This window comes from Ranitomeya imitator, chromosome 1, assembly GCF_032444005.1.
Source record: "Ranitomeya imitator isolate aRanImi1 chromosome 1, aRanImi1.pri, whole genome shotgun sequence".
NCBI classification, from domain to species: Eukaryota; Metazoa; Chordata; class Amphibia; order Anura; family Dendrobatidae; genus Ranitomeya; species Ranitomeya imitator.
In genome coordinates this window covers 496713479-496726986 of record NC_091282.1, presented here as the reverse complement: position 1 = coordinate 496726986, position 13508 = coordinate 496713479, and the positions used below count along the sequence as shown (strand labels likewise).

At 43.0% G+C, this 13508-nt stretch overlaps 1 protein-coding gene across 3 annotated transcripts in view; it reads left to right on the top strand.

Annotated features, from left to right (window-relative positions):
* Positions 1–13508, top strand: part of ADAMTSL1 (ADAMTS like 1) — a 550804-nt gene that overhangs the window by 169310 nt on the left and 367986 nt on the right. For all 3 annotated transcript variants that reach the window (XM_069766222.1, XM_069766229.1, XM_069766237.1), the window contains exon 4: positions 494–730. In XM_069766222.1, the coding sequence (XP_069622323.1) occupies positions 494–730 (237 nt within the window). The remainder of the gene's footprint in view (positions 1–493; positions 731–13508) is intronic.

The following is a 13508-nucleotide window of genomic DNA, read 5'->3' as shown; positions in this document are numbered from 1 at the left end:
TAAGGGGTTAAGATAGTATTTTATCATGAAGGATTCAGTGTACAGTAAGGCTAGGAAGATTGCAAGATAGACTAATAAAACCGATTGGCATACCTGTCAATCTCTTTATGGCTCTGCAGGAACTTGAGAAACATTTTTTATAAATAGCTCTGAATGAAATCTCGTCTTCTTGTGCATGTGTTTTTTTTTTATCTCCGACTCAAGAGTTTACTAGAGTATTAACAATTTTATCTTTCAACCAAACTATTGTTATCCATTTAGGCATTTTGCTATTCATTATCAGTGGCCTTGATATTGACAGCCCATTTGGCATTATACTATCATATAAATGATGATGTTGACTATTGTTCTTTGCTTCACAAATCATGAAAAATGTAGCCTATGTTATAGGTTTACCAATTTTTTTTACCATGTACAATTGTAACTAAATGTTAATTTTTGCTGCAAAATATTATTATGTAATATATATATATATTTGCTTTCTGTCCAACAGGATTGTCCAGTAGAATCAGGAGATTTTCGAGCACAACAGTGTTCTGCTCATAATGATGTGAAATATCAAGGACAATATAGAGAGTGGCTTCCGGTTCACAATGACCCTGAAAATCCTTGTTCTTTGAAGTGCCAAGCAAAAGGGACAACTCTTATTGTGGAGCTAGCTCCTAAAGTTTTGGATGGTACTCGCTGTTACACTGAGTCCTTGGATATGTGTATAAGTGGTCTATGCCAGGTAAGTTCATTTGAAGCACTATATTAAATAATACATTTCCCCTTGAGTTTTGATGCTTATTTTCCTTCCCATTGGTAAAAAAATTGGCAGGGAACTGCTGAGAGTTGAACTCAGGATCCCAGTTGTGCAAAGCTACAGTGCTAACCAATGAGACACTGTGCTGAAGGCTGCATTTTTGTTTATACATTATTGGTGTCATTTGTGATTTTCGTGAGATGGAATATGTTAAAAAAGTATGTAATATCGAGATAAAAAATATACAGTTGAAACCATAAGTTTACATACAGTATATAAAGAGACACATATGCATGTTTTTCTCAGTATCTGACATGACATCAGAATAAAACTTTCCTGTTTTAGGTCAGTTAGGATTACCATATTTATTAATATTTGCCAAATGCCAGAGTAATGAGAGAGAGAGAGAGAATGAGAGCAATTTTTTAAGGCATTTTTATTACTTACAGCAAAGTCAAAAGTTCGCATACACTAAGATTACTATGCCTTTAACCCCTTCACCCCGAAGCCTGTTTTCACCTAAGTGACAGGGCCAATTTTAACAATTCTGACCACTGTCCCTTTATGAGGTTATAACTCTGAAACGCTTCAATGGATCCTGGCGATTCTGACATTGTTTTCTCGTGACATATTGTACTTCATGATAGTGGTAAAATTTATTTGATATTACCTTTGTTTATTTGTGAAAAAAATGGAAATTTGGCAAAAATTTTGAAAATTTTGCAATTTTTAAACTTTGAATTTTTATACCCTTGCATTAGAGACTCATATCGCACAAATTAGTTAATAAATAACATTTCCCACATGTCTACTTTACATCAGCAACATTTTGGAACCAATTTTTTTTTCGTTAGGGAGTTATAAGGGTTAAAAGTTAAACAGCGATTTCTCATTTTTTCATCAACTTTTATAAAACCATTTTTTGTAGGGACCACATCATATTTGAAGTCACTTTGAGAGGCTTATAGGATTTAAAATACCCAAAAGTGACACCATTCTAAAAACTACACCCCCCGAGGTACTCAAAACCACATTCAAGAAGTTTATTAACCCTTCAGGTGCTTCACAGGAATTAACGGAATGTGGAAGGAAAAAAATAACATTTAACTTTTTTTTCCACATAATGATCTTTTAGCAACATTTTTTTTATTTTCACAAGGGTAAAAGAAGAAAATGGACCACGAAAGTTGTTGTGCAATTCCTTCTGAATACACTGATACCCCATATGTGGGAGAAAACCACTGTCTGGGTGCACGGCGGGGCTCGGAAGGGAAGGAGCGCCTTTTGACTATTTCAAACCAAAATTGGCTGGAATTGAGATCGGACACCATGTCCCGTTTGGAGAGCCCCTGATGTACCTAAACAGTGGAAAACCGCCACAAGTGACCCCATTTTGGAAACTAGACCCTTCAAGGAACTTATCTAGCTATGTGGTGAGCACATTGAACCCCCAGGTGCTTCACAGAAGTTTAGAACGTAGAGGCGTGAAAATAAAAAATTACATTTTTCCCCAAAAATGATCTTTTAGCAACAATTTTTTTTATCTTCACAAGTGTAAAAGGAGAAAATGGACCACTAACGTTGTTGACCAATTTATCCTGAATACACTGATACCCCATATGTGGGGGAAAACCACTGTTTGGGCACACGGCAGGGCTCGGAAGGGAAGGAGCGCCATTTGACTTTTACAAACCAAAATTGGCTGGAATTGAGATTGGACACCATGTCCCGTTTGGAGAGCCACTGATGTGCCTAAACAGTGGAAAACCGCCACAAGTGACCCCATTTTGGAAACTAGACCCTTCAAGGAACTTATCTAGCTATGTGGTGAGCACATTGAACCCCCAGGTGCTTCACAAAAGTTTAGAACGTGGAGGCGTAAAAATAAAAATTCACATTTTTCCCCCAAAAATGATCTTTTAACAACAATTTTTTTATCTTCACAAGTGTAAAAGGAGAAAATGGACCACTAAAGTTGTTGACCAATTTATCCTGAATACACTGATACCCCATATGTGGGGGAAAACCACTGCTTGGGCACACGGCAGGGCTCGGAAGGGAAGGAGCGCCATTTGACTTTTACAAACCAAAATTGGCTGGAATTGAGATCGGACACCATGTTCCGTTTGGAGAGCCCCTGATGTGCCTAAACAGTGGAAAACCACCACAAGTGACCCCATTTTGGAAACTAGACCCTTCAAGGAACTTATCTAGCTATGTGGTGAGCACATTGAACCCCCAGGTGCTTCACAAAAGTTTAGAACGTAGAGGCGTAAAATTAAAAATTCACATTTTTTCCCCAAAAATGATCTTTTAACAACAATTTTTTTATCTTCACAAGTGTAAAAGGAGAAAATGGACCACTAAAGTTGTTGACCAATTTATCCTGAATACACTGATACCCCATATGTGGGGGAAAACCACTGCTTGGGCACACGGCAGGGCTCGGAAGGGAAGGAGCGCCATTTGACTTTTACAAACCAAAATTGGCTGGAATTGAGATCGGACACCATGTTCCGTTTGGAGAGCCCCTGATGTGCCTAAACAGTGGAAAACCACCACAAGTGACCCCATTTTGGAAACTAGACCCTTCAAGGAACTTATCTAGCTATGTGGTGAGCACATTGAACCCCCAGGTGCTTCACAAAAGTTTAGAACGTAGAGGCGTAAAATTAAAAATTCACATTTTTTCCCCAAAAATGATCTTTTAACAACAATTTTTTTATCTTCACAAGTGTAAAAGGAGAAAATGGACCACTAAAGTTGTTGACCAATTTATCCTGAATACACTGACACCCCATATGTGGGGGAAAACCACTGCTTGGGCACACGGCAGGGCTCGGAAGGGAAGGAGCGCCATTTGACTTTTACAAACCAAAATTGGCTGGAATTGAGATCGGACACCATGTCCCGTTTGGAGAGCCCCTGATGTGCCTAAACAGTGGAAAACCGCCACAAGTGACCCCATTTTGGAAACTAGACCCTTCAAGGAACTTATCTAGCTATGTGGTGAGCACATTGAACCCCCAGGTGCTTCACAAAAGTTTAGAACGTAGAGGCGTAAAAATAAAAATTCACATTTTTTTCCCAAAAATGATCTTTTAACAACAATTTTTTTATCTTCACAAGTGTAAAAGGAGAAAATAGACCACTAAAGTTGTTGACCAATTTATCCTGAATACACTGATACCCCATATGTGGGGAAAAACCACTGTTTGTGCGCATGGCAGAGCTCGGAAGGGAAGGAGCACCATTTGGAATGCAGACTTAGATGGATTGGTCTGCAGGCGTCACGTTGCATTTGCAGAGCCCCTGATGTGCCTAAACAGTGGAAAACCGCCACAAGTGACCCCATTTTGAAAACTGGACCTCCCAAGGAATTTATTTAGATATGTGGTGAGCACCGTAAACCTCCAAGTGCCTCACTCCACAAGTGACCCTATTTTTAAAACTGGACCTCCCAAGGAATTTATTTAGATATGTGGTGAGCACCGTAAACCTCCAAGTGCCTCACTCCACAAGTGACCCTATTTTTAAAACTGGACCTCCCAAGGAATTTATTTAGATATGTGGTGAGCACCGTAAACCTCCAAGTGCCTCACTCCACAAGTGACCCTATTTTTAAAACTGGACCTCCCAAGGAATTTATTTAGATATGTGGTGAGCACCGTAAACCTCCAAGTGCCTCACTCCACAAGTGACCCTATTTTTAAAACTGGACCTCCCAAGGAATTTATTTAGATATGTGGTGAGCACCGTAAACCTGCAAGTGCCTCACTCCACAAGTGACCCCATGTTGGAAACTACACAGTGTGTTGTGTCAACAGGGTATAAACTAATTTTTATTAATTTGTGGACGTGTGGTATGCTTTGAAGCAATCCTTAATGCAAAGGCCAGGTTTCTCAGGGCAGGTTTCACAATGGTAAATTGTGTCCTTTCGGATTCCCCTCTTGGAACATACTCTGCACCGTTTTTGTGATCGTCCTGTCCTCGCTGTTTGGGGAACCTGTCCTGGGAAATGTTGACCTTGGACAATACGGGCACTATCAGATTCAGAAGTACTGGGACCCTCACCTCCCTGAGTGCCAAACATTAGGGCCTTGATGACTACCTCCTGAAACTGAAGGAAGGGACAGCACAAAAGCATTGTACAGTGCCATCTGTACAATGTGCACGGCCAATTTTTTGTACCATACGTAAGCTTTTCGCATGGCACTGTATGGTTGGAGAACCTGATCTGAGAGATCCACACCACCCATGTACCGATTGTAATCCAGGATACAATCTGGCTTTGGGACTTGTGTTGTGGTCCCACGAACAGTGACAAGGGTGCTGTTGTCACGGTGTATGGTGGTCAGGATAAGGACATCCCTTTTGTCCTTATACTTGACCACCAGCATGTTGTCGCTGCATTTGGCTCTGCTTTCCCCTTTTCTTAGCGTTTGCCCAATTAGCGGCTTAGGGAGGCCTCGCTGATTTTTTCGCACGGTGCCACATGCAGCTGTACCTCTGGCAGAGAGGGCCTTGAAGAGTGGGATGCTGGTGTAAAAGTTGTCAATGTAGAGGTGATAACCCTTATCCAGCAGTGGGTGCAGCAATTCCCACACAATTTTCCCACTCACCCCCAGGATGGGGGGGCATTCAGGGGGGTTAATCTGGGTGTCCTTACCCTCGTAGACCCTAAATCTGTGGGTGTACCCTGAGGTACTCTCGCACAGTTTGTACAACTTTATTCCGTACCTGGACCTCTTACTGGGCAGGTACTGTCGGAATTTTAGCCTCCCTTTGAAATGAACGAGAGATTCATCAATAGCGATGTCCCTCTGGGGTGTGTACGCCTCAGCAAATTTTCTGCTGAAGTGTTCAACCACTGGACGAATTTTATATAGACGATCAAAGTTTGGATCGTCTCGGGGAGGACACTGCGCATTATCACTGAAATGCAAAAATTTTTGGATCGCTTCAAATCGTGTCCTTTTCATGGCCATGCGGAATACCGGTGTACTGTAGAGAATGTCAGTACTCCAGTATTGCCGAAGCTTTGGCTTTTTGATTAGGCCCATATGCAGCACAATTCCCCAAAATGTCATCATCTCTGCTGCATTTACGGGGGTCCATCTGGCATAAAATGACGTGGGATTTTGGGTGAAAAATTGTTGGGCATACAGGTTCGTCTGGGCCACCATAATATTTATTATTTCATCACTGAAAAAGAATTTGAAGAAATCAATTTCAGTGAGGCCAGTCGTGTCAAACTGGATTCCTGAGCTGCTGCTGAAATCCGGAATGACGGGCTGAAAATTTTCCGGGGGTGCAATCCATACGGGATCGATTGCTGCAGGAGTTGCCTGGGTCCTACGGCGCCTTATTAGGGGTCTTTCCTCACCAGATGAGGAGGAGGATGAGGAGGAGGAGGAGGAGGAGGAGGAATAGAGGAACGTGGGATCTTCCTCACTGGCTGAATCTGTGTCGGACGCAAGGATGGCGTAAGCCTCCTCTGGTGAATAGCGCCTTGTTGACGAATGGGCCATTTTTTTTTTCCCAAACGCACTAAAAATTAGACGACGCAACTAATTATTCTTTTTACAAAAGAAAAGCGAACGCCACTAACAGTGTGACGTACGCTCCCCTAATGCACTAGAGATTATCCGGCGATAGCAGATTTTTTTTATGCACAAGACGCTACCTCCCTACCTATAAAACTCAGTACGATTTTTTTTTTCTAAAAGATGATCGGTCGTCACTAACGCTGTGACGCCGGCTACACTAACACGCTACCACTAAACTACTCTGTACAATTTTTTTTTTTCTCTAAAAAAAAAAAAAGACCGGTCGTCACGAACTCTGTGACACCAGCTAATCTACGTCTAAGACTACACTGTACTAACTACTATTATATTTTTGTAAAAGAAAAAAAAAAAATCGGACGTCGCTTAGACTGCGAAGTCCGTTACACTAACTAGCTAAAAAATAAAAGTCCTGTGGCGCAGTCTCTGATCAGCAGCGATACTGATCAGAGCGCTGCGGACACAGGAAGAGCACGAATGCTCTGCGCGGGACGCCACGCACAGGAAAAAAAGCGCAAAAATGTGCGCAAAAATTGAATTGGAGGGGGGTACTTGAACAGGGAAGGAGGGACGTCACCAAACACTGACGCCGGCTACGCTACCTTGTTACGTCTAAAACTACACTGTACTAACTACAATTTTTTTCCTAAAAAAAAAAAAAACGGACGTCGCTTAGACTGCAATGTCCGCTACACTAACTAACTAAAAAAAAAAGTCCTGTGGCGCAGTCTCTGATCAGCAGCGATACTGATCAGAGCGCTGCGGACACAGGAAGAGCACGAATGCTCTGCGCGGGACGCCGCGCACAGGAAAAAAAGCGCAAAAAAGTGCGCAAAAATTTCAATTGGAGGGTGGGGGAGGGAGGGGGTACTGGAACAGGGATGGGGGGATGGGAAAGGGGTGGGGGAGGTGCTGCTGCTGCTGTGATCACAGGAGTCACACAGCAGGCAGATGGCAGCAGAGAGCACACAGCACTGGAGCACAAGCTGGAGCACAAGCTGGAAGCAGGAGATCGCAGGGACGATCGCACTGGCCACCAATGGATTATTTGACTAAGGTGACAGAGGGGCTTAGACCACCGCTCTGCACGCCAAATCTGATAGAATGATAGCGTGCAGGGCGCTGATCGGTATTTTAAATTAACCCCTTTGGCGCTGATTGGCTAGAAGCTATTGTTCAGCCAATCAGCGCCATAGGGGTTAATCAGGTGAGGTGACGTGGTGATCACCCCACCTACTGTGACGGCTGTGATTGGTGCGACGTCACACAGCATCAATCACAGCCTGTCACATGCTTTTTTTTTTATTTTTTTAAACTTTATTGTCAAATCGCTGTGATTGGCTGGTCAGAATTGACCAGCCAATCACAGCGATCGCTGATGCGGGGGGGCGGTGCAGGCACTCGGGGCTGCGTGCACGGAGGCTGCGTGCGCGCGGTGCCGCGCGGTGACCGGAAAATGGCGGCGCCGTACTAGTACTGCGGCTGGCACTAATGCAGTGCCGGCAGCGCAGTACTAGTACGGCGCATGGCGCGAAGGGGTTAAACAATTCAGGACTGCCGATATGACGATGTCATGTGTTTGCAAGCTTCTGAGTTTTTTGGCAACATCTGAGTTAATTAGAGACACATTTGTGGATATATTTTAAAGCACACCTGAAACACACTGCGTCTTTGTGTAGTATCATGGGAAAGTCTAAAGAAATCAGCCAAGATATCAGGAAGAGAACTATGAAATTGCACAAGTCTGGCTCATCCTTGGGTATAATTTCAAGATACCTGAAGGTGCCTTGTTCAACTGTGCAAACAATTATACGCACGTACAAACAAGATGGGAATGTCCATCCATCATAACGCTTGAGAAGGAGAGGGGTTCTGTGTTCCAGAGAGGAACGTGCTTTAGTCCAACATGTGAAGATCAACCCAAGGACAAGCAAAAGACCTTGTGAAGATGATGGTGGAAGCTGGTAAGATTGTGTCAGCATCCACACTGAATCAAGTACTGTATTAACATGGGCTGAAAGGGCACTCTGCCAGGAAAAAGCCATTACTCCACAAGAAACTTAAAAAGCCAGATTAATGTTTGCAAATACACACAATAACACATACCTTCATTTTTGTAGACATGTCCTGTGGTCTGATGAAACTAAAATTTAAATTTTTGGGCATAATGACTATCGTTACGTTTGAAGGAAAAAGTGAGAAGCTTGGAAGTCTAAGAACACCATCCCAACTGTGAAACATGTTGGTGGCAGCATCATGTTGTTGGGTTGTTTTGCTGCAGGAGGGACTGGTGCACTTCAGAACATAGATGGCGTCATGAGAAAAGAAGATTAGCGTATGTAGCAAATCTGAAGCAACATTTCAAGCAGCCAGGAAGTTAAAGTTTGGGCGGAAATGGGTCTTTCAAATGGACAATGACTTGAAACATACTACCAAAATGGTAACAAAGTGGCTTAACCCCTTACTGACAGAGCCAATTTGGTACTTAATTACCAAGCCAATTTTTACAATTCTGACCACTGTCACTTTATGTGGTTATAACTCTGGAACGCTTTAATGCATCCCGCTGATTCTGAGATTTTTTTTCATGACATATTGTTCTTCAGGTTAATGGTAAAATTTATTCGATATGCCTGGCATTTATTTATAAAAAAAACAGAAATGTGGCGAAAATTTAGAAAATTTGGCAATTTTCAAACTTTGAATTTTTATGCCCTTAAGTCAGAGAGATATGTCACACAAAATACTTAATAAATAACATTTCCCACATGTCTACATCAGCACAATTTTGGAAACATTTTTTTTTGTTAGGAAGTTATAAGGGTTAAAAGTTGGCCAGCGATTTTGCATTTTTCCAACAAAATTTACAAAACCGTTTTTTTAGGGACCACCTCACATTTGACGAGAGTTTGAGGGGTCAATGTAACAGAAAATACCCAAAAGTGACACCATTCTAGAAACTGCACCCCTCAAGTTACGCAAGACCCCATTCAAGAAATGTATTAACCCTTCAGGTGCTTCACGAGAACTAAAGCAATGTGGAAGGAAACAATGAAGATTTTTTTTTCACAAAAAATTTACTTTGGAACCAATTTTTTTAATTTTCACAAGCTATCGGGAGAAAATGGACCACGAAATTTGTTGTGCAATTTTTCCTGAGTACGCTGATGCCCCATATGTGGGGAAAAGCCACTGTTTGGGCACATGGTAGGGCTCCGAAGGGAGGGAGCACCGTTTGACTTTTTGAACACAAAATTGGCTGGAATCTATGGTAGCGCCATGTTGCGTTTGGAGACCCCCTGATGTATCTAAACAGTGGAAACTCACCAATCCTAACTCCAACCCTAATTCCAACACACTCCCAACCCTAATCCCAACCCTAACCACAACCCTAACCCCAACACACCCCTAACTCTAATCCCAATCCAAACAGCAACCCTAACCCCAACACACTCCTAACCCTAATCCCAACCTTAACCATAACCCTATTCACAAACCTAACCCTAACACACCCCTAACTCTAATTCCAACTCTAACCATAATTCCAACCATAACCATAACCCTAACACTAACCCAACCCTAAACCTAGCCCAACCCTAACCCTAACTTTAGCCCAACCCTAACCCTTAATTTAGCCCATCTATAACCCTAACTTTAGCCCAACTCACTTTAGCCTAACCCTAACCAAACTTTAGCCCAACTCACTTTAGCATCAATCGTAAAAAGTTGGTCACACAGAGTTAATAGCTGCGTAACCGAAGTGCGTTACACCGTGCTCCGATAGCGCTGGCATTAACCCTGTGTGAGGGCTGACTGGATGACTGGAGGGGAGTATGGAGCAGGCACTGACGGCGGGGAGGAAAGAGCGGCCATATTGCCGCCGGACTGTGGCCATCGCTGATTGGTCGTGGCAATGGTCGTGGGCGTTTTGCCACAACCAATCAGCGACTTGGATTCCATGACAGACAGAGGCCGCGACCAATGAATATCCATGACAGACAGATGGAAGGACAGACAGACGGAAGTGACCCTTAGACAATTATATAGTAGATAAGTGCTCCATGGTAGAAGTGATTAAAGAAGGAACCCATTGGCACCTGTTTGAGTAGTATGATTTAAATTTCCTCATATATAATGGTTTCAGAGAGGCTAATGTATTGGTGCCTAAAATGGAAATCATATACAAGATATATAGAGACTTACAATATTGTCAAGTGGGAAGAAAAATGGTTAAATATCCGTATGTGTGAAAATGCCCTATGGCCATATCAGCCTAAGCGAATCACTTTAATAGTAGGTAATATCCCACATTTTTCTTTAGGTATATCAGGTGCCTGTTGAAACCCAGACAGAATGTGGTGTAATGGATCCACTGCATCTTAAGGTATATAGGGAAAGTGGAGGCCTAGTGTTACATAAAGCCCCTTCAATGTCACCTTGGTGCTGTTGGTCCAATGTATGTAGAGACAGTGCGTCTGTGGCATGCAACAACCATCGCTATGGGTATGCGCTAAATACAATACAAAGGAAATAATTAGGTAAGCCCGTGATATAAGGAAATGGCAAGTGAATGAATCCCCGGGTAAATTACCTGTTGCCGGAGAAACCAGAGTATGTAGAGAGAGAGTGTGCTGCGTGCGATCGCCATCGCTATGGATGTGCGCTGTGTGTCCGGCGTATGCTTCCAAGTTAAGTATCAGGAGGCCCATGTCACGTGATAGTCCCGCGTTATCGCAGTCACGTGCATACCAGTGTAATCCAGGCGTGCATGCGCAATGGGTTAAAGAGTGGCCAGCATAGGCTAAAAGGAGTCAGGCATCTCACGGTATATGAAAAGGAGGGGCATTTTTATTTTATTATTTTTCCCTAACTAAGGGGGTGATAAAGTGGGGTTTGATTTACTATTTTTTTATTTTGATCACTGTGATAGGGTCTAATACAGTGATCAAAGTGAACCAAAAGGAAAAATTTCCTATTGTTGCCGGATGCCGGCCGGCAGATCTCGGTGGGCGCACTGAGCATGCACCCGCCATTTTCTCCTAGAAGAAGATGCCGGCGGCCCAGGGGACTTCAAGGGGGGTTGCAGGGACAGCGGAGGTACCAGGGGTGGATCGGGGGACCCTATTTCTTTTTCCTCTGATGTGCGATCACAACAGAGGAGACAGAAATTAAATGGAAAATCGGACTTTGGTTTTTTTTTTGCGGTCACCATTATAACATTAATAACAGCAATTGCAACACCGGGGTTAGTAAAAACTGACCCGAATCATGTTCTCTGGAATTTCAGCCCCCAGTAGCCAAGACCACGGAACAATTCCTACTCTGGGGGGCACTACACCCTTATTCCTGTCGTTTAAATACCCTTAGGTGCTGCCGTTAAAAGGTATATCGGCAGTCGTTAAGGGGTTAAAGATAACAAATTCAATGTTTTGGAGAAGCCATCACAAAGCCCTGATCTCAATCCAAATGAAAATGTATGGGCAAAGCTGAAAAGTCAGGTGCGAGCAAGGCCACCTACAAACCTGGATCAGTTACACCAGTTTGTCAGGAGGAATAGGCCCAAATTCCAACCAACTATTGTGAGAAGCTTGTGGAAGGATATCCCAAACGTTTGACTCAATTCATTCAGTTTAAGGGCAATGGTACCAAATACTAATGAAATGTATGTAAACTTTTGACTTTGTAGTAAGTAATAAAAATGCCTTAAAACAAACATTTTCTCTCTCTGTCTGTTAGGGTTGGCGGATCACACTAAATATAAATTATTATGAAGTGTGATCGCAACCCGGGATCCACCTCGCGGAGATGAAAAACCGCAGCTAGTAAACAATGGCGGAAGTGTGCGGCAAGCGATCTTAAAAACACACAGGGTTAAATGTCACCCTTTGTGAATTGTAACTAAGTACCCAACCCTGTTAGCTTCACGGAGGGGCAGAGACAGAAATACAGCTGTTCCTAGAGAGTATGGTGCAGCTAAATGCCATCCTAGTGAACATAGCGCTACCTGAAATCCCCTGTTACTTCAGAGGTGAGCGCAACCCTTTCAGGGGCGAGGAAACAGGTAGTGGACACAGTCACAGCGTATGCACTCACACGAACTCCTCTCCGGAGGTGCCAGAATTCTAAAGGCTATATGCCTGCCCTGAGCACACAGACAAGTCCACACTACCATAGTGTTCCACACACACACATATAACATAAATGATCTTATCACACCGACAGGCATGCCAAAGATCCTTTTATATATAGACTGTGCCAATCAGACAGGACCTTGCTCACGGGCCAATCCGGAGTCGGCACGCTGACGACCGACCACCAATGACAGGTCGCTACCTCACGAGCATGCTCAGTAGAGTGAATCTTGGACTTAGTCTCAGGAATGACTGCTCGCTGCTGTCTGTTGTTAGTTACCATAGCTGAACCTGGAGAGGCAGCGGTAAAAATGCACACAGCCCGAGTCTGAGCAAGACGCTGAGACCGAAATCTTTGCTGAGCAGCATCTACTGCGATCAAGACTGGATGGGAGACCGGAAAGGAAGATAAGGCTTGGGATCTATCCCGTGCAGAGGAAGAATCCCGACGCCTAACACAGTCTCTCTCTCTCATTATTGTAGCATTTGGCAAATATTAATAATTATGGTAATCCTAATTGACCTAAAATGTGAAAGGTTTATTCTTATTTCATGTCAGATATTGAGAAAAACATACATAAGTGTCTTTTTATATAGTGTATGTAAACTTCTAGCTTCAACTGTATATCTGTATATACAGCAATTGTCAGAGCTATTGATCTGACATTGACACACAATAATGTGCATGAATTTAACGGTCACTCAGTGATTCGTTGCAGAGAATATACTGTATCTGGTTGTTTCACCCAATAGAAATAGGGAGACAAGTCATTGCCAAACACTTATTTTCCAGCATAATAAGGAATTGCATTAGTTAAAATAATCTTTCTATTTGTTGATGTCAATACATACCAGATTTGTGGTGGATTTCACCCACTTTGTATCTCCAGATATTAATCTTACTGTATGTTTCCACGGTCTGTGAAGGCAGCGCTTTGGACGCAGCAGATACCCGCTCTGTCCAAAGCGCTACTGGCTTTTGTGCACGCGGTGATTCCGCTTGTGTTCATTGAACCATGCAGAATCACCGCATCCTATACATAGGACGGTGCTATTTATCTTGC